The 18,514-nt window shown below is 40.8% G+C and overlaps 2 protein-coding genes, 1 long non-coding RNA gene and 2 pseudogenes across 3 annotated transcripts; 2 read left to right on the top strand and 3 right to left on the bottom strand.

The window, feature by feature from the left end:
• LOC149026945 (uncharacterized) lies at positions 1-2,006 on the bottom strand. Its single transcript, XR_016171799.1, has 3 exons — positions 1,691-2,006; positions 1,026-1,600; positions 1-856 (listed from the first exon to the last, which is right to left on the bottom strand). It is a non-coding gene; the product is annotated as an uncharacterized LOC149026945 (long non-coding RNA).
• Positions 2,007-2,629: 623 nt separating this feature from the next.
• On the top strand, positions 2,630-5,934 carry LOC149026946 (ABC transporter G family member 5 pseudogene; annotated as a pseudogene).
• A 269-nt stretch (positions 5,935-6,203) lies between these two features.
• SLO2 (Pentatricopeptide repeat (PPR) superfamily protein) lies at positions 6,204-8,849 on the bottom strand. The gene has a single exon (XM_089157519.1). It carries the CDS (start codon positions 8,483-8,485, stop codon positions 6,368-6,370), a length of 2,118 nt encoding a protein of 705 aa, XP_089013645.1. The 5' UTR covers positions 8,486-8,849; the 3' UTR covers positions 6,204-6,367.
• Positions 8,774-10,799, top strand: LOC149026948 (uncharacterized). Its single transcript, XM_089157520.1, has 3 exons — positions 8,774-9,139; positions 10,101-10,330; positions 10,442-10,799. Exons 1-3 carry the CDS (start codon positions 8,791-8,793, stop codon positions 10,718-10,720), a joined length of 858 nt encoding a protein of 285 aa, XP_089013646.1. The 5' UTR covers positions 8,774-8,790; the 3' UTR covers positions 10,721-10,799.
• Positions 10,800-11,488: 689 nt separating this feature from the next.
• LOC149026949 (G-type lectin S-receptor-like serine/threonine-protein kinase At2g19130) lies at positions 11,489-17,126 on the bottom strand (annotated as a pseudogene).
• Between the last annotated feature and the right edge of the window lie 1,388 nt (positions 17,127-18,514).

The following is an 18,514-nucleotide window of genomic DNA, read 5'->3' on the forward strand; positions in this document are numbered from 1 at the left end:
ATGCAGTTGCAACTAAAGGTAGTGAATATTTAAACTGGAAGGGTGTTGAAGCCTTAGGTCATTTACCTTTCTTCTTCTTCTTCTTCTTATTTTCTAAGCCACTGTTGCCAATTCCAGCTGGTATGCTCCTTACCATGTGCTTCCTTTGCTGAGCTATGACTTTTGTTTTGTGTTTTATCTCTCCCATTGTGAGCCCTTAATACCCTTCATCACTTCCTATATCCTTCACTGTTACAGGTTATGAGATGGAGGTGTTCTTCCATTTCTTATTGTCACCTCCACTTATCAATGTCAGAGCATCTAGCCATCCATTATGGATGAAATTTGGATATGCTCTTCCCGTTCCCTTCTTTTGAGGTTCCATGCAATTCTACGTTTTTTAGGGTGTGTTATTGTTTGTTATTTCAGCATACGCCACCTCTTCAATTGGACCTACTAGCACAATACTTAAATTTGACAAAGAGAAGCACAATAAACACACTGCTTTGCTGCAAGTGAGTTAGCAGACCTCCAGTTCCACCATTACACGTTAAAATAAGGGCCACGGTGAAAAACAATTTAAGTCTTTGGTATAGTAAAGTAGCCTCCAAGGGCTACTCCTCCCAGAGATCCAGTCTCACAATGACAAAGGAATCCTATTCCTCAATGTTCAGTGACACAAAGCCAAGTAGTAAATCAAGAAAATACAAAGCTGCATTGCTGTAATACGAAACATACATGGAAAAAACGCCTATCAAACGATTAAATAGAGAATACAACTAAAATTGAAATAACTGAACTCACCGAAATCTCCATACCGAGGCCGTCAACATCGACTACACTTGGCGAAAGTCTAAGTGAGGAGAAATAAGAGGAACTGAAAATTACTATTTCATACTTGTCAGCTTAAGTGAAGAAAAATTGAACTTGGATTTCAAGGTTATGTTGACATAAAGATAATTGAAGGACTGCAATAGTAACAGCTCGAAAGACTAAATAAAATGGAAAACCTAATCGTAGAAAGAGGTTGAATTGCAGAGAACAACCTGCGGTGGAAGGACGAACGATTGTTGGAAGCGCCATACATGCCTAAGAAGAATGAGTGAGTTTGAAAGCCTGAGAGACTATTCTGATTGATTACCAAAATAAAAAATCGGTCCAGGAGAATCGGTTCCAGCATCGGCACGCATAACTTGGTCTAAACGAGATAATCTATGGACCCTACCGGCCCAACCCAGCGCCAAGTTATTATCCAATCCGTGCATGCGAATCGAGCATCTGGTGCACGGCGCTAGGATTGCAGCAGATAGGATCCAAATAATCCCAGCCGCTAAAATGAAACAGATTGAGATAACTTAAGTGAAAATGTGAAGTCAACCGAACCCTCTTAACTCGATCGACCCGTAACCGCCGAATCTTGAACCAAACCAACCAAGATGCCATTGTTTTGTCATTTCAAATTTTCAACTAGCTTTAGGGTTCGATTCCTCTCTTCTGCAACTGAAACTCAATAGCAATAACCTCTCCAGCGAAATGCTGTCGGAACTTCACGCATCAGACAGCTTGAAGATTGTGAATGCCCGACTCTGATCTTTTTCTGTTCGCTTCCGACTTTAGAAACCTAATAAAAGAGTCGGGGATTAACACTAACCCTTAGAAAAAGCAAGAAGATTCTTCAATTTTTTGTTCTTCTGAGCTTGTCAACTCTTACAGCTTCTGATTTTGGAAGAAGAGGAATCCTGTAATTTGGAATTAGAGAAGAACTTGAGAATTTTTTGAAACGATTTCTCCTTATCCGGTGTTGCTGCTTAATCTTAATGAACTTGGAATTCTTCATCTGGTTTTGCCACCGTGAGGAAGAGCGTAAACCTAGGTTCTTTCTTCTACAGATTTTGACGCCGTGAGGAAGAGGAAGAGTGGACGGCGATGACTAAGAAGAACATCGTCAATAAAACATTCGTCTCCGTCGATCTTCCGGCGAAAGCAAACCGAACGGATCGAAGACGAAGACATTCTCTGGGAGAGGGTTCGATACTTCGATTTCACTTCATGGCGTGCCCTTTGGTTGGTTTGGTTCAAGATAAGTCGGTTACGGTTCCATTGGAATCGGTTACGGTTCGATTCATTTCATTTTTTTATTGTTTTTAGTTTATATCCTGGAATGAAATCTCTGTAGGGCCCATCATCTGAAGTCTGAACTTTGAGTGAGACGTGGCAATGAGATGAGTTCACGGGCTGGTATCTATTGAGAGGAAAACCATTGAAAATGTCGATTCACTGCTTCTATGGGTGGGCCATTTGATAAGTAAGGCCCACTAACTAGAATTTTCATTTTTGGCTGTAAAATCCACCAACTAGAGTTCACGGGAATTGAATATCAAATTCAGACAAAAATTCTCACCCCTCCCCTCGTTTCATAATTCATCCCAGTTTTGTTGTCAACAAACGTTCATGTCACTTCTCTAATGAATTTCATAAACTCCACTTTATCGATATATTTTTAGCATACAGAAATAATGAGCAGCACCACCAACAAGGGCCCGTGAACAATGTTGAATAACTACAACGGTTCTAAATATAAATTGCAGGACAAAAGTGACACGTGAACCACGTAAAAAGACAATTTCCATTTCCAGATAGAGAAAGAGAGAGTTGCAGAAGTACAAAGTTGAGGTTAAGAAGAAGCTCAGTAACATATTACAAAGAAACAAGGGAAGAGATCAATCGAGAAGCTTCAATGAAGACACAAGGTTGTGAGATAGAAGCAGCAGGAATTGATTACAAGATCTACAACCCCAGACGTAGCTTCACATACCCATTTAAGCACTGCACCACCAGAGAACAAGAAGAACAGCAAGAATCTCCAGAAGCCAGACCAGAGTTCCGACATGTTCTCAAAGACGTAACTTGCAGAGCAAAACCATGGGAAATCCTAGCCATCGTTGGCCCAAGCGGTGCCGGAAAATCTACCCTTCTCAAAGTCCTCGCCGGTCGACTCACACCTCAAAGTTCCTCCATCCTTATCGACCAACAACCCATGGACCAGGCCCGGTTCAAGAAAATCTCCGGCTACGTCACCCAAATAGACACCCTCTTTCCTCTCCTCACCGTAGAAGAAACACTCATGTTCAGTGCTAAGTTCCGGCTCCGCCTCGAACCGGACCAATTGAGCTCCCGGGTCAAGTCACTAATGAAGGAGCTCGGTTTGACCCATGTATCTTCAACTCGAATCGGCGACAACCGGGTTCGCGGCATCTCTGGTGGTGAAAGGCGGCGCGTTTCGATTGGCGTTGATGTGATCCACGATCCTAAGGTGTTGATTCTCGACGAACCGACCTCAGGGCTTGACAGCAACTCGGCATTGCAGATTATTGATATGTTGAATACCATGGCCGAGTCACGCGGTCGGACCATAATTTTGACCATCCATCAACCCGGGTTCAGGATCGTGAAGCTCTTCAACGCTGTTCTCTTAATGGCTGACGGTACCGTTTTGCATCACGGCTCCGTCGAACAGTTGGGCTTGCATTTGGTCTCCATGGGTCTTCAACTTCCTATTCAGGTTAACGTCGTTGAGTTCGCCATGGATGCCGTTGAAACCATTCAACTGTCTAAACAACTGTCACAACTAACTTACAAGCCGTCGCGAAATCGGAGTGGAAAGTCTACACTGCAGCAGCTCTTCCAACAATCTAAGGTGGCGGATGAAGAAACCACCGCCGGCGCCGCCACCCCCGGTAATGCAAATGCCTTCTCTAATTCGAGATTCAAAGAGATCGTTATACTAACTCATAGGTTCTCCAAGAACGTTTATCGAACCAAGGAACTCTTTGCTTGCAGAACGGTTCAGATGCTAATCGCAGGGCTAGTTTTAGGCTCGATCTTTCATGATCTTAAATACGATATCCCAGGTGCTGAAGAAAGGGTGGGTTTATTTGCATTCTTATTGACGTTCCTGCTGTCGTGCAGCACAGAAGCTCTACCAATCTTTCTTCAAGAAAGAGAAATTTTCATGAAAGAGACCTCATGCGGGAGTTACAGAATTTCATCTTATGTGATAGCTTATGGGCTTGTTTTCCTGCCATTTCTGCTTATCTTGGCCTTCTTGTTCTCTGCTCCTCTGTACTGGCTTGTCGGACTGAACCGAAGCTTCACGGCTTTCATGTATTTTGTGTTACTAATCTGGCTAATTCTGTACACGGCGAACTCGGTTGTGATGTGTTGCAGTGCCCTGGTGCCGAATTTCATAATTGGATACTCAGTGATTTCAGGGGTGATGGGGTCTTTCTTTCTGTTCTCTGGCTATTTCATATCGAAGAATGGGATGCCAAGGTGTTGGGTGTTCATGCATTATATGTCACTGTTTAAATATCCTTTTGAAGGGTTTCTCATAAATGAGTTCTCTGGGAAGGAGAAGTGCTTGCAGTATATGCTTGGTGAGTGTGTGGTGAGTGCAAAAAAAGTTATGAAGGAAGAAGGATTTGGGAAGGAGAGTCGATGGACGAATGTGTTGATCATGGTTTGCTTCATCTTGGTTTACAGATTCATTACCTATATCATCCTCAGGTATAGGTGCTCTGTCAGAACTCTCAAGGGAAACCTTACTTGAATCGATCATGTCTAATATATCTGTTTCTCTCTCTCTCTTGAAATTTGACAAGAAATGAAAAGAGGAGGAAATTAAGTTATGGAGTTTAAAGATGGTTCATAGGTTATAGTAAACAGCTCAGTCCAGTAAGCATGAAAAATTAAAGAGTGAGTACTCATCCGAGCAGAAGGCTCCCATAACTGCAGGGTATGAGAAAGGACATCATATTCATCGTTTTACCATGCTTTTTGTAGATCCAGTTGAATTCATGACTACTTGATCACAATAAGAAGGAAAGGAGAAGTAACTCTAGGTGGTTCAGCTAGGTCTCCTTGTCCAATGAATTTTGGTTCTTCAGAAGCAGAAAATGTGAGGAGAGCTGGAGAGAGCTATCCAATGTATGATGTACAACTGCAGGGTCTGAGAAGGGCAAATTTATATGCCCTACTTCGCCGAAGAAGATAACTCAACCATGGTGCCAATTCAGTGGCTTAAATATGTAGCTAAAAGACCTTTCCTTCGTTGTTCTGCTCACTGCTCAAATGGTGTCGTGTGTTCAAAAATCCAACCAACAATTACTAGCTTGCATGTGTCTTGCAGGTCAATTTTTGGATGTTACAGATCGGTTTCTAGTTCCAAAAGAATTGACCATGATTAGATTTTTGAATGCATGACATCATCTGAATGATGGGCAGGAAAGTAACAATCAGTCTCAGGCAGCAGAGGATCAAGATCAATGTCTCAAATACAGAGGATGTGTGTGTTCTCTCTGTTAGTCCAGCAATTTCAGCTCGCATTTTGGACCTTTCTGAAATAATGTAAGCTGTTGAAGATTTGAAGTTTCAAAACTAAAATTGGTGGTGGTTCTGCAATTAGGGCCCGTTCTTGTAACAGTAGTTTTCAGGTCATGAATTGTTTAATTCATTGGGTATAATTGTATAAAGATGAGCTTTCGCACAAGTCTACAAACTGTTTTGCTTTGTGTTCTTAGCCTTACAGAAAGAAGTCATTGAAGTAGCCGAGCTGTCATGTAAGGATTTCTAGCCAAGGGGATCAAAGTGTCTATCAACTTGCTGCAGAAGATACTGTGCTCATACACAAGGGTTTGCAGTGATTAAAGGAGCCAATAACTGAGGAAAACAGATACCATTGAAGAAATAGAGGTATTTTTCTGTGAGAGAATAACACAAATATGTGTGTAATCCTAGATCTGCTTTTCTTTTCACCCTCTGTTGCCCACTTTGGTAATTAGTCAATCTTGTTTTAAAGGGATACAAAACTTAAGCTAGCACTACAACACAGTCTGACTTCAGAGACAATTTGTAAAAGACTTCACGGAACACCCTTATGCTCTTGCTAGCATTTTTACGAAGTGCACATAAACCATAATGTGATTCTCTCTTATCTTTATCAATCTCTCAACTTTCACTAATGCTTTCCTGCTGTTGATTTCATGCTAAACAATAAGCTGTGAGAAAGGATATGCATAGCTTAGGCTTTCTATCTAGCATGGTCTCAAACAAGACTGTAATGCCCCATGGAGAGTTGGATTTAGGACTCTGATACAATAGTTTTTTCTAATGTTTTATCACAAAGATATTCAACAAAAAAAAAAAAAAAAAAAAAGTAATCCATGTACATAATTTGAGGTTCAAGTCAGATTACAGATGCAAGTATCACCTTGGTTTCTAACCAATTGCCTAGTTCAACCAATAAAAGACAACAACCAAATTAACATGATATAATCAACCAGAATCCCAACACCCAATACATTCTAACTAAAATTTGAACTTGTCATCCTTATGCTGCAACTGCTAGCATTTCATCTTGAGAGCATAAAGTTAATTCTAAATTCTCTGATTCTTCACAGATCTCTACAGCAGCAGATCCACTGTCTGGGATGTATCCGACTCGCTTCATATGCTCCATAAGCATCCTCAAAGATGCATATATTTCCTTCCTCTGTGGATGTTTTTTATCTTTTACCAAGAAAACATGTACCTTGCTTTGTATTTCAATCCAGCTACAGCCTGGTTGCTTGACAACCCCACGATGTCTCATCAGTTTCCTTATTCTCACAACATCCCCCCATCTTCCAAGCTCAGCATGCATATTTGAGAGAAGAACGTATGGACCAGAGTTCCTAGGATCAAGCTCCAAGAGCTTCTCGGCCACCTGTTTCCCCATCTCTATATTTCTATGAACTTTACAGGCTGCAAGCAAGGATCCCCAGAGTACAGCATCAGGATCCATTGGCATGTTCTGTATGAGCTCCATTGCTTCATCAAGGTAACCAAAGCGACCAAGAAGATCAACCATACACGTATAATGGTCCTTCGATGGTTCTAAACCATGATCTGTAGTAATTGAACGGAAATACTGACGCCCCTCTTCAACTAGGCCTGTGTGGCTACACGCACACAGGACTCCAATCATAGTCACATGGTCAGGTTTCTCTCCACTCTCCAACATGTTCCTGAAAACATCAAGTGCTTCAATGCCATATCCGTTTTGTGCATAACCTACAATCATCGCATTCCATGAAACACGGTCTCTTTCAGCCATATTTTTGAACACACGGCTCCCATCTTCAATTGATCCGCATTTTGTGTACATGTCCACAAGAGAATTCCCCACAAAAATATCAGACTCTGGACCTGACTGAAATCGAAACCCATGCTTCAGAATATGAGTGTGAACCTGCCTGCCAAGCTGTAGATCAGCAAGGTTCGCGCAGGCATTAAGGGTATTTCCAAAGGTGTAATGTGTTGGCCAGACAGATTCCATCTTTAAGAGACGGAATAGTCTTACTGCTTCTTCACTCTCCCCATTCTGTGTATAACCAGCTATGAGCGCATTCCATGATACCACATTTCTCTCTGTCATCTTTGTGAACATTAATCGGGCAGATTTCACACTTGCAGCCTTAGCATAACCACTAACCAATGAGGTCTCAGACACCACATTTCGAACTGGCATCCTATCAAAAACAAACCTTGCTTCTTTAATTCTACTGCATTTTGCATACATGTCAACCAATGCATTGCTTAACACTAGATCAACCCTCAACTTATCAGATTTGATCACCCGTGCATGAATCTGTGAACCTTCTTTTATAGTTGACAAACTAGCACAAGCACTAACAACACTAGCCAGTGTGACTTCATCTGGTTCAAGGCCACATTCCAACATCCTGGAAAAAACTTTCATAGCCTCATCTGCCGGACCATTCTGTTCATAACAAGTAATCAAGCTGTTCCACGACACAAGATTTCTTGCAGACATCCTCTCAAAAACTCTTTGAGCGCTGAAAACACAACCACATTTGGAGTACATGTCAACAAGCGCAGAACCCATAAAAACATCAGCTAAGAATGGAGACTTGATTATGGAACAGTGGATTTGGGTACCCATTTTCAAATGGACTAACCCAGCACAAGCACTGAGAGCACTTCCAAAAGTGTATTCATTGAGTACAAAATCCTCCCTATGCATCTTTACAAAAAATTCAAGAGCTTCCACAAAACGATCATGTTGAGCAAAACCCGATACCATTGAATTCCAAGAGCACTGATCGGGCTCTGGCATCAGCCTGAAGAGACTCTCAGCTTCATCTAGAAACCCAGATTTCGTCAATGCGGTTATCATCGAATTCCACGTGAAGGTATTCTTGTCAGGCATTCTTTCGAACAGCTTGTGGGCGTCATCTAAACAGCCACATTTGGCGAACATATCAATTAGCCGATTCTGAATGAAAACTTCAGATGCGAAACGGGATTTGATAATCCTGGCGTGAACACGATGACCGTCACGCAAGGACTTGGTTCGTATGCATGAATCCAAGAGCTTGGCAAAGGTGGTCGAATTGGGGAGAGAAAGGTCGCCCACCACTTCTTTAACCCATCGATATTTGGCCATTCCATCGTCGTCCCTCTCGGTCCCTGTTAAGAAATGAAAAAAAAAGTCTCGATGAACGAAAGAGCTGCAGTGGCAACGTTTTCTTATTTATTCCGCGTGGAACCTTTGTTCCTTTTTTTCTTTCTTCTTCTTTGTTTGTCAAAGTTGGTTTCGAAGAATATTTGAACAGCTGGAGTAATCAGAGTTTCGTTAGTAGACGGATTCTATAAATAGTCAGCGCGAGAGGCGTGCACTCTCTCTCTCTCTCTCTCTCTCTCTCTCTCTCTCTCTCTCTCTCTCACAGTAAGATCTGAATCAGAGAAAGAATGGAGGACGAAGCAAGCAAGAGCGATTTTGCAATTGAGCCATGGAATCGGTTGGATGGGAAGGTAGCAATGGTGACAGGAGCTTCTTCTGGGCTAGGGTATGAATTCTGCGTGAAACTCGGCATGGCAGGCTGCAAAATCATCGCCGCTGCTCGTAGAAAAGATCGATTAGTAGCTCTTTGTGACAAAATCAACCAGATGGGCAATACTTCCTCTACTACGGAACCAAGAGCTGTCTGGGTAGAACTCGACCTCAGCGCCGAGGGGCCTCAGATAGATGCATCTGTGCAAGTTGCTTGGGCTGCCTTTGGCCGTATTGATGCCTTAGTCAACGCTGCTGGAGTTAGAGGTAAACTCTCTCTCTCTCTCTCTCTTCTCTCTCTTCTCATGGTATATCTTTAGTCATTTGAGTTGTAATCAATTTATGTTCTTAAAGCCATTCCCCAAAGGAATTTTATCAGTCGCATATAATTGTTTAGATTAAATTAAATTAAAAAAATATTCTATCATCTAAATGTTATTTTAACTTTAGATATGATCGATACACATGTATCTTTCATCTAGAGAAAAATAGATAGATGGTGGCCTGATAAAAATTCACAAAAATCATACCATTAATCTTTCTCTAGAGAAGCCGCTCGAAATCTGTCACTTCAGTTGTGTAACAAGGCGATCCACACGATCACGAGTCCGCTCCAGTCGAGCCTCTTCAATGATTGGGTTATCTAGTCACAAAATAAGTTTAATGTGAGGGGATCCTTTGCATCTGAGCAAGTCAGACATCCATCCAACCACTCTGAGAATTTAGATTTTTTTTACCTAGACAAACTATCCACCAATCCTCCCACACTTACAGTAGACCTCACAAGCCTACCCAAGGTACACGAGCAGACCCATGTGTGAGATGAAGAAATGGACGTATGATACGACATGTGGCGTTGCTTATTGGTATGATAGGCAAGGGATCCAACAGGCGGTTTAATGGACGTATACCCTACCCGGACACAAAGGTCCGGGACATAGTATAATGGGCTTTATGAGAGGAATCCGGATCTTCTCCCCGTCGGGGCCTGACGACAAAGACCAGTGGATCCCACTAATGAAAACGTTTTTTTTCTTTCCAAAAAGTGTTTTTTACCGTGGGCCCCACTGGTTTTTGTGGTCAATTAATTAACTATAGTCTATAGAATCTCACGTTTTTTTTGTAAATACAAATTGGCAGCAATGGTCTGATATTCCAAACTAGATACCGGAAGGGTAACGCTTTAAGATTGTCTAACATACCTAACATTGAATCTCCATTGAATCAGGCACAGTGAGTATCTCAATAAATCTGTCTGAAGAGGAGATGAGTAATACAGTGAGAACCAACCTGGTGGGTTCATGGTTAGTAACCAAATCTGTCTGTCGCAGAATCCGCGAAAATGGTTTGAATGGATCGGTTATATTTCTTTCATCTATCAGTGGCATTCAACGTGGGGAATGGCCTGGAGGTGTTGCTTATGGAGCTGCAAAGGCTGGGATAATCGCCATGACCAAGGTGATCGATCATCAACGATTCTTTTCTTTCCTTTTTTCCAATTCTAGTTTTGAGCTATAAACTTCTGAATGCTGGATTGAGAGAAAAGTCATATTTTTTTTTTTCCTGCAGATCATGGCTGTGGAGTTGGGACCTCTGAACATAAGAGTGAACTCAATAGCTCCTGGGTTTTTCAATTCAGAGATCACGGAAGGACTTTTTCAGAAGAAGTGGCTCAGCAATGTGGTTGTAAAGACTGTTCCTTTGAGAAAGTTAGGCAGCATTGATCCGGCATTGACATCACTTGTAGCATATTTAATCCATGACTGCTCTTGCTACGTCTCAGGCAACGTTTTCATTGCTGACTCAGGAAACTCCCTAACCGGTTCCCCCATTTTCTCCTCCCTTTGATTACTTACTCCTCTTTCTTTCTCTCTCTCAGCAAAATTTCACAACTTTATTCCTGTAATGCTTATTTTAGAACATGATTGTTCTTTCTTCTGTCATTGCTGCTCCGTTTTCTCAATCACTCTTGCCGTTATTGCCATTTATTCCAAGAACACAGAAGACTAAAAGTGACCCGTTAAAACTTGCAGCACAACAATATTAATAAAATGGAGGACTAAGTCCATAGATACCCCTTGTGATGTAACAAAGAATATGCAAATCGGTCTTCAAGATAAAACAGTCCGGACTCTCAGACTTTTGAGTATTATAAGGTTGTGCTCAACCTATTATAGAAAAATACTTAATAAAAAATAAATTTGGCATGTCAAACTAGAAATAAAAAAAAATTTTGATAGAAAATGATAATGAAAATTGTGAACAAATCCTTGAGGTTTGAGGGTGAAAAAATGGAAAAACAATACTAGTGAAGTAGTTTGTTAAGAGTTATTAATTGGCGTTGAGGAAATCCAGAGAAAATGGTCTGGTCTCCAAAAATAGATTCGCCAAACAAAAAACGTGCAATCTTGGATGGAGATGCAGGTAATCAAAAAGAGAGATAGAGAAACATAGTACAAAGGAAGAAACATGCACAGTACGTTTATCGTACCCATTGACACACGCTACATTAACACCGATTTACAAGAATAGACGACACTACAAGAGAATATAGAATTATGTCCATTGATTTTGCAAATAGGAGGCAGGGTATTTATGATAAATTTGAATAGACATTTATTTTAATTTGACGATATTATAGATTGGATCATATAATCTCTTCACGGAAGAATAATAGAAGCACTTTGTTGTCTGACCTGAATGGGGGCGAACTTCATGCAAGGCTATTTCTAGGTGACATAGTGCTCCCCACTCTCCTGAGAAGGAGTACTGGATGTGAGACTCCGTGCTTGTGAACTTTTTGTTTGAGGAAGGTTCTGGGATAAAAACTCTGCTCTCATGGTCCTTCTCCACAAGAACTCGAAGAATTCTAGGAATATTTGGAGGAGTGCTAACCTCCACTAACCCCTCAAGCATCTGAACCACCACACCCTTTGATGGTCTATGCACTTCCTCATCTTGGATGCACCAAGAAGCAACTTTACAAAGTGTATTGAGTTCTGCAAGTTCAACATTTCCTTCTAATCTGTAGTCCAAAAGGCTGAGAATATCTCCATCTTCATTGATCTTGCTTGCTGCCCAGACAGGGAAGAACCCGTACTTCTCGCTATCAGATTGCTTGGTGTTTCTCCTCCCTGATATAAGCTCAAACAGCATCATACCATACCGTAGCTGTAAACATCACGGCCTTGGCAGTGATGGCCACACCTGATATCCACTCCGGTGCAAGGTATCCCATTGTCCCTCTCTTGGTGGTTAGAACCCGACTGAAATCCCGACCAAGAAGTTTTGGCCAGGCCAAAGTCAGCGATCTTAGCACAGAATTCAATTCAGCATCTAATAGAATGATTTCTGGTTTGATGTCACAGTACTGTATGATGCATTCTCTGCATTTCTCATGCAAATAATCTAATCCTCTAGCTGTCCCAAGTGCAATTTGGTATCTTGTTTTCCAGTTTAAAACCTCTGATTCCCCATTTTTAGGAAATAGGTGGGAATCTAAAGAGCCATTGGGCATAAAATCGTAGACCAGCAACCTTTTAGTACCTTGGCAACATAAACCACGAAGACGAACAAGATTAACATGCTGTATCATCCCAATCGTGCTTATTTCAGCTCGGAATTGCTTCTCTCCTTGAGTGAGGCCTTCAAGCTTCTTCACTGCTACAACAGTGGACTCAGACAATCTCCCTTTAAAAACAGAACCAAATCCTCCTCTCCCAAGTTTTTCGGAGAAGTTCTCGGTAGTAATTTGTAAATCTCTGTACGAAAATGGAATCAGATAACCCTCATGAATTGTGTTCTTGGAAAGTCCAACTGAATTTCTTCTCCGCCTTGTCCATATTACCACCGCAATGAGACCTAAGAGAACCACAACCCCCGAAACAGAACCCTCAATAGCACTAGCACGGACTAAATGATCCCTCATGATTACCTCCAGAAGTCAAATTGGCAAGATCGGAGGCTGCAAGTCTGAGATATAGGTCTCTTCCCCTGGTGTCTCCATCTGAGAGTTGTTCCATATTGATTGAATTTTCCCACTGGTAGCAGTTACCACCATCATAAGCATAAGCATTGCAAGAACAACTTAAAAAACAATCTGCTTGGCAAGCTTGGGAGCTCCCAGATGGCCATGATAACCACGGATCCATGTACCATCTCATGTTAGGTATCTTTAAGAACCCATCGTCTACCGTGGAATAATCCTGACATTGGGTTAGCTGATTATTCCTCACGCACCCAGTAGACTGAAGACTGAAACCTGGCAAACAGTCACAGCTGATAGGAGAATTTTGCTGATTGCAGATATGTCACATCGAAACCAAACTTCAGAAAAGATCAAGCATTGGTCCATTACGTGGTCAACACTTATCAAATTAATTGGATGTTGACTTTTGCTGGGAATATCAAGATTCAAGAATACAATACTACTGACGTTCGTTAATGGTGTCATCATCGTTCCTTCCCTTTGATTTGTCATGGAATGGACGGTTAGGATTTTTCATTGACAATGATCGCTTCCAATCTCAGACCCTCCAATCCCAAGGGTGGCTCAGCTGGCTGGCCAAACATGTGACTTTTAAAAAAGTTAAATCATGTGAATTTGCCTTTCCAAAGATGATTATCAAATGCAATGAGACTAATGAGTGAAACTCAATGATCAAATTTTAAATGGTTTTGAATTAGTCATGTTGTTTCTTAGTGAGATGATTATAAATTGTTAGACAAGTTTTTTTTTTTAGTATGAAAATTATCCTTCATTTTCCTTCAATTTTCATTGCAACAAAATAAACCCCACCGTCAAAGTTTGAACACTCACAAAGGGAATAAAAAATGTCATTATATTAACCTTTGACTAAAGTCAATATCAGTAGCAACAAATGTTTATACAAAGGTCTCATACGCTTTTCTCCTTTCATAGTTGCAGCTTTGTTGGGGCCAGTTGAACTAGCACACCCAAATCTGCCTACCCAAGGAATCGCTCTTTGAAAGGATACACAAGCAATCAAAGACATTTGTGCAGGAGGACCAATTGAATTAGACTTTAAAGCACGAGGTTGGACTTTGAACACCAGAAGCAACACCTTTTGCATTCTTACAAATAGAAGTCACCTCACCTGCCGTAGATTTCAAACTAATACCAGCGAGCTCTACTCCTTCACAAGGTACAGCTTCACTACATGAGATGCTGACTGCTTCCTTTGTGGGGGTCGTACCCTTGATGTTTCGAACTTAATGTCCGTCACCTTCACACGTGAAGGTCGTTGCATTGGGTAATGTCGACACATACCATTAGTAATCATGGAAAAAATGTAATTACATAATCAATCTTCAACTAAAAACATGAGGTAGAGTGATCAAGATCCCTTCTTGCAAATCGATTGACCTACCTCTCTCCCACCAAACACAAAAAGGGATGGTTGTGTAAGAATACTTACACCAACCTAGCCAATGAGAGCTCACCCACGACCAGACTTGATAGTCTTATTTGGTGGGGAGCATCAATGTATTGATTTGATGAAATGAGGGCGGTTATGATAAGGTGCAATTGTGTTAAGACTTAGGAGAGAGATTGTCAAAGAGTCTATATTAGTTCAAATTGGGTAGTACTATCCCCACGGTGTCAAGTGTTATTTTTTTTCTTTTTTTTGGGGCTTTTATTGAACTTACCTTAGAGTCGCATTGTGCCTTGTCACAATATTGTTGGGTGACGATGATGGGGTTTTTTACATCTGTCATGGTAATATCCTCGAATATAACATTAGAAACTGTGTTAGCTTCTGATGCTGGCCATGTTTTGATCCGAACGCCATTATCAGTACCAGTCAAGGTACAACCGGTCACCTTCAAACCATTCACTGCCTTTTCACCTGGATACCTCCCGAGGCTTCCCAAGCTACAAAAGAAAGCAAAAAAGAACATGGTTAAAGTCAACTAAAACAAGTCTCATCCTCCGTTTTTTCTTCTCTTTTTTTTCGGGTGGGGGGTGTGTGGGGAGGAGGGGTGTGTTGGGGTGTGAGTGTGCCTAAACCTGAGCACAACCCTAGGAGCCCCTATCTAAACCCAAGCCCATCACACCGCTGGTAGGGCCAACCTTACATTTAACCTTGCCCAACCCAAGTGTACCCAAGTGTAGTAGGTTTTCCCAACAAAATTTCGGCCCTAACTCACCTTGGTTATCATGTGCCCATTAAGTCATGGAAAATACATAGCCCATAGGACCCTACTTGGGCTAAGCCCAAGCTTTAATGCACATAATTATCATGGAAATAGAAAATCTCGTCACGGCCCATTTTATATTAAAGCCCGTATTTTAATATATATGAAACCCAGCCCACACCTAACGTGAAGTACAAGCCCGGTCCAACCTTGTTTGCTCTCAGGCGGGCTTGGGGTAGTTGGGTTTTTCCTTGACACCCCTATATCATTTTAGATCATCTGCACAAACCAGTATGGATTTCTACGTAAGTATTTAAGCATGATTATCTTGTAATATACCTGATGCCATGACCCGGTCCACATTTCACATTAGTGACGGCAATGTTGGAAGTTCCCGCTCCAATGGACACGCAATCATCGCCGGTTCCAATCTCATTTGTCGAACGGTGATGATGCGGACGAATCACCAATGTGCACACCATCAGTATTTCGACTCGTACCGGGGGCTTGAATCTTGACATCTTTGATGGTAAAGTCTTTGCATTGACTGACAACCATGTGAAATGCCTTACTATTAATACTAGTTATGCCGCTTAATGATCCACCGGTAATCGATGCCAATTGCAAGCTCTACAACAAAAGCGAAAGAGAAAGGGAAATAAGTATCAAGTTTCCAATTGTTCTCATGTAAAATTCCAATAACTCACAGTTTGGGCCATTTTGCAATTTGAATTGGCACTGTGAACACAACTTGTGGCCCAAGACTTTTCTCCTTGACCATTCAGAGATCCACCGGCCCCACTGATATTCAACCCGCTCAAACCTCTGAATGTAATCCATGCACCATCAGATCCTGAGGCTGGCGGAGCTATTAATTTACCACTTATCTCAACATGAGGAGATTTGCTGCAAGGACCGGCAAATGAGACTGTACCAACCAAGAAGTCTCCTTTTGGGACCAAAAGGGTAGATTGCGCCGAAGATTTACAAGCAGCAGCCCATGCAGCAAGGAATGCCTTACTATTATCCGTTTTCCCGTCGAGGCTTGCTCCATGCTTGGTGACATCAAACACTGTACCCCCTGGTCCCGATGTCGATGATGGTGACGTAGCTTTGTGGTTCCGGTCTTGCTGATTGGTTTTTATCATTTGATTTGAGAAGCCGAAACTCAACGGTTCTGGCTTCACCCTCCCATAAAAGGAAGCATAATAAACAAATTAACATAAGATCCGTGCTTGAGCCCATTATTAATTTCCCCTGGCCAAATAAAAATAAAAATAAAAATGTGAGCAAAACTAATGAGCTGGGATCAAGTAGAACCTTGGACCTTCTTTGGGACAAGAGGCTCAAGCGATCCCAACTCCAATGGATATCTGATAGACTTGATTCAAGTTGTAATGCTTATGGGGTGCTTTGAAATTTATACCATGAATTTTCATCCTAATCTTGGCAAAATTATCTCAACCCAATAATTGGGAGAGAGAATTCCCTTCAACTTACTATTGTTGTAGATTATAATTTTACGGTTGAAAATCGACATCCAAATATGGATTGGTTGCCCTATTCTTCGGAAGAAATAGATTTAAGAAGGAAAGCGTAATATATGGTTTGATTTGGTCAATTTTTCTCTTCCATTGATAAATTTAAGGACTTGGATCCTCTACAACGCTTAGCGGTTCACCAATCCATATTCGGTTGGGTGATCAAAGCTCTCCCAGATCAAATAAGAGGAATTTGAGATATTTCTTAAAACAAGATTAATTTCCAGAGTCAAGAAGTGTTACTTGGGTAGAATTGGAGGAGGATGTGGGGATCAAATTTGTCGACCAGATAACAGTGTTCATTGCGTCGAGGATCACCAGATTTCCATCCTCTAACAGCTTCAGCTCTGAGGAATTGTAGTCACCAGTGAGGGGGTTTTTCTCTGTTTGCCACCCAAATGACATCGTTCTCCCACGAATACAAGTAGCAGATACCCATGTAGCAGTTGTCAGAGTTCGTATCTGGCTTGAAGAAACCCAATTAATTCGAAGTTCCCATCTCCTTCAGAGACTATGGTCTGATCTTTAGAGCCCACTTTGAGGAGGCTGTCCATGAAGACGCAGAGAGAATAAGTTATCCTTTTACAAGCCACAAGAAAGCAGGAAATTCAGAACAAGTTGTCTCGTTTACAAGACCTGAACACAAGTGGCATGAATAACCAAAATTCAGAAAAGAGTAGCTCTTAAAAATTTTGTTACGTTTACCATATAACTCAAAAGCCTTTTCAGTTCAGGTTGATGTGGTAACCGGAGGACCAGAAACCTTATGAGAAAAGAAGGTTTTTGAGATCATGTTGGTCGGATTAGTAAGGTAAGTAAGTTTGATGGTTAGCACAAAAATCAATCAAATAAATTTTTAACAGTAAGTTTTTCTATTATTTTATATGAAAATAGAATTAGAAATGAATACCAATCACATAAAAAAATAAAAATGTTATAAAATGAGAATGATAATTGAGAAATACTACCAAAAGGGCCCTAAATGTTTAGTGCTTCATAAAAATGTCAAATTTCCTAATTCAATCTGATAATAACTCTTACATGTTAATAAAAATAAATAATAGTTTGTTATAAATAATATTTATTATGGATGTCCATTACCCCAAAGAGATTGTACTTCCAATTGAAGATCTCAATTACCTCAGGATGCAATATTGATGAAGATCACAACCATCTCATTACACAATATTGGCAGTCAATATTTCCATTCTATGCACCTTCAATCTTGGGCGACAATCTATGTTTCCATATCAAGAATATCTTATTGTGTGCAAGAATCATATATTGTATTTCCATATCAGAGTAGATGCTCCTTCTACTATAAATATGTAATGCACTCAACTGAATGAATCGGTCCGATTGAACTCATCTTGTCTTTCTTCTTTGTATCTAATATATTTTCTCTTTATTTTATAACACGTTATCAGCACGATTCCGCTTGAGGAACGAATCCGCTCGAAGTATTGCGTTTTGAGAAGAAAGACAGCAGACTATGTATCATTATGTTTTCTATTCCAAAGTGAAAAGAATGATCAACCTCCTCGCACGTTTTTGTAAACAATGGAGTTTACCTTGTCCATCTTGAAATGTAAGTGCATCATGATAAAACGGTATGTGTTTTATTGAATCTAAGAATCAATCAAATAATAAGATATTATGTTGCTTTAACGATTGTGGTTTTATTTATTGTATATAGTGGTTGCTAGCTTTGCACCACAAATATTGTTCAATGCACCTGAAGTTGCAAGATTTGAAATTGTAAATGAATACAGTTCTGAGATGCACATGAAGTTGCAAGATTTGAAACGTAAATAAGTACGATCTGCAGATGCACTTGAAGTTGCAAGATTTGAAAGCGTAAATGAATACGATCCCAGATGCACATGAAGTTGCAAGATTTGAAACTGTAAATGAATACAGTTCTGCAGATGCACATGAAGTT

The sequence above is a fragment of the Hakea prostrata genome, chromosome 1 (genome assembly GCF_041222555.1).
Source record: "Hakea prostrata isolate BN-2017 chromosome 1, UWA_Hpros_2, whole genome shotgun sequence".
Classification (NCBI taxonomy): domain Eukaryota; kingdom Viridiplantae; phylum Streptophyta; class Magnoliopsida; order Proteales; family Proteaceae; genus Hakea; species Hakea prostrata.

What these genes read in the sequence shown, in the direction of transcription:
- SLO2 (XM_089157519.1), bottom strand. Translation starts at nt 8,485, where the DNA reads ATGGCCAAATATCGATGGGTTAAAGAAGTGGTGGGCGACCTTTCTCTC.
- LOC149026948 (XM_089157520.1), top strand. Translation starts at nt 8,791, where the DNA reads ATGGAGGACGAAGCAAGCAAGAGCGATTTTGCAATTGAGCCATGGAAT. An exon ending in CAACGCTGCTGGAGTTAGAG is followed by an intron (nt 9,140 to 10,100) that starts GTAAACTCTCTC and finishes CCATTGAATCAG; the next exon opens with GCACAGTGAGTATCTCAATA. An exon ending in GGATAATCGCCATGACCAAG is followed by an intron (nt 10,331 to 10,441) that starts GTGATCGATCAT and finishes TTTTTCCTGCAG; the next exon opens with ATCATGGCTGTGGAGTTGGG.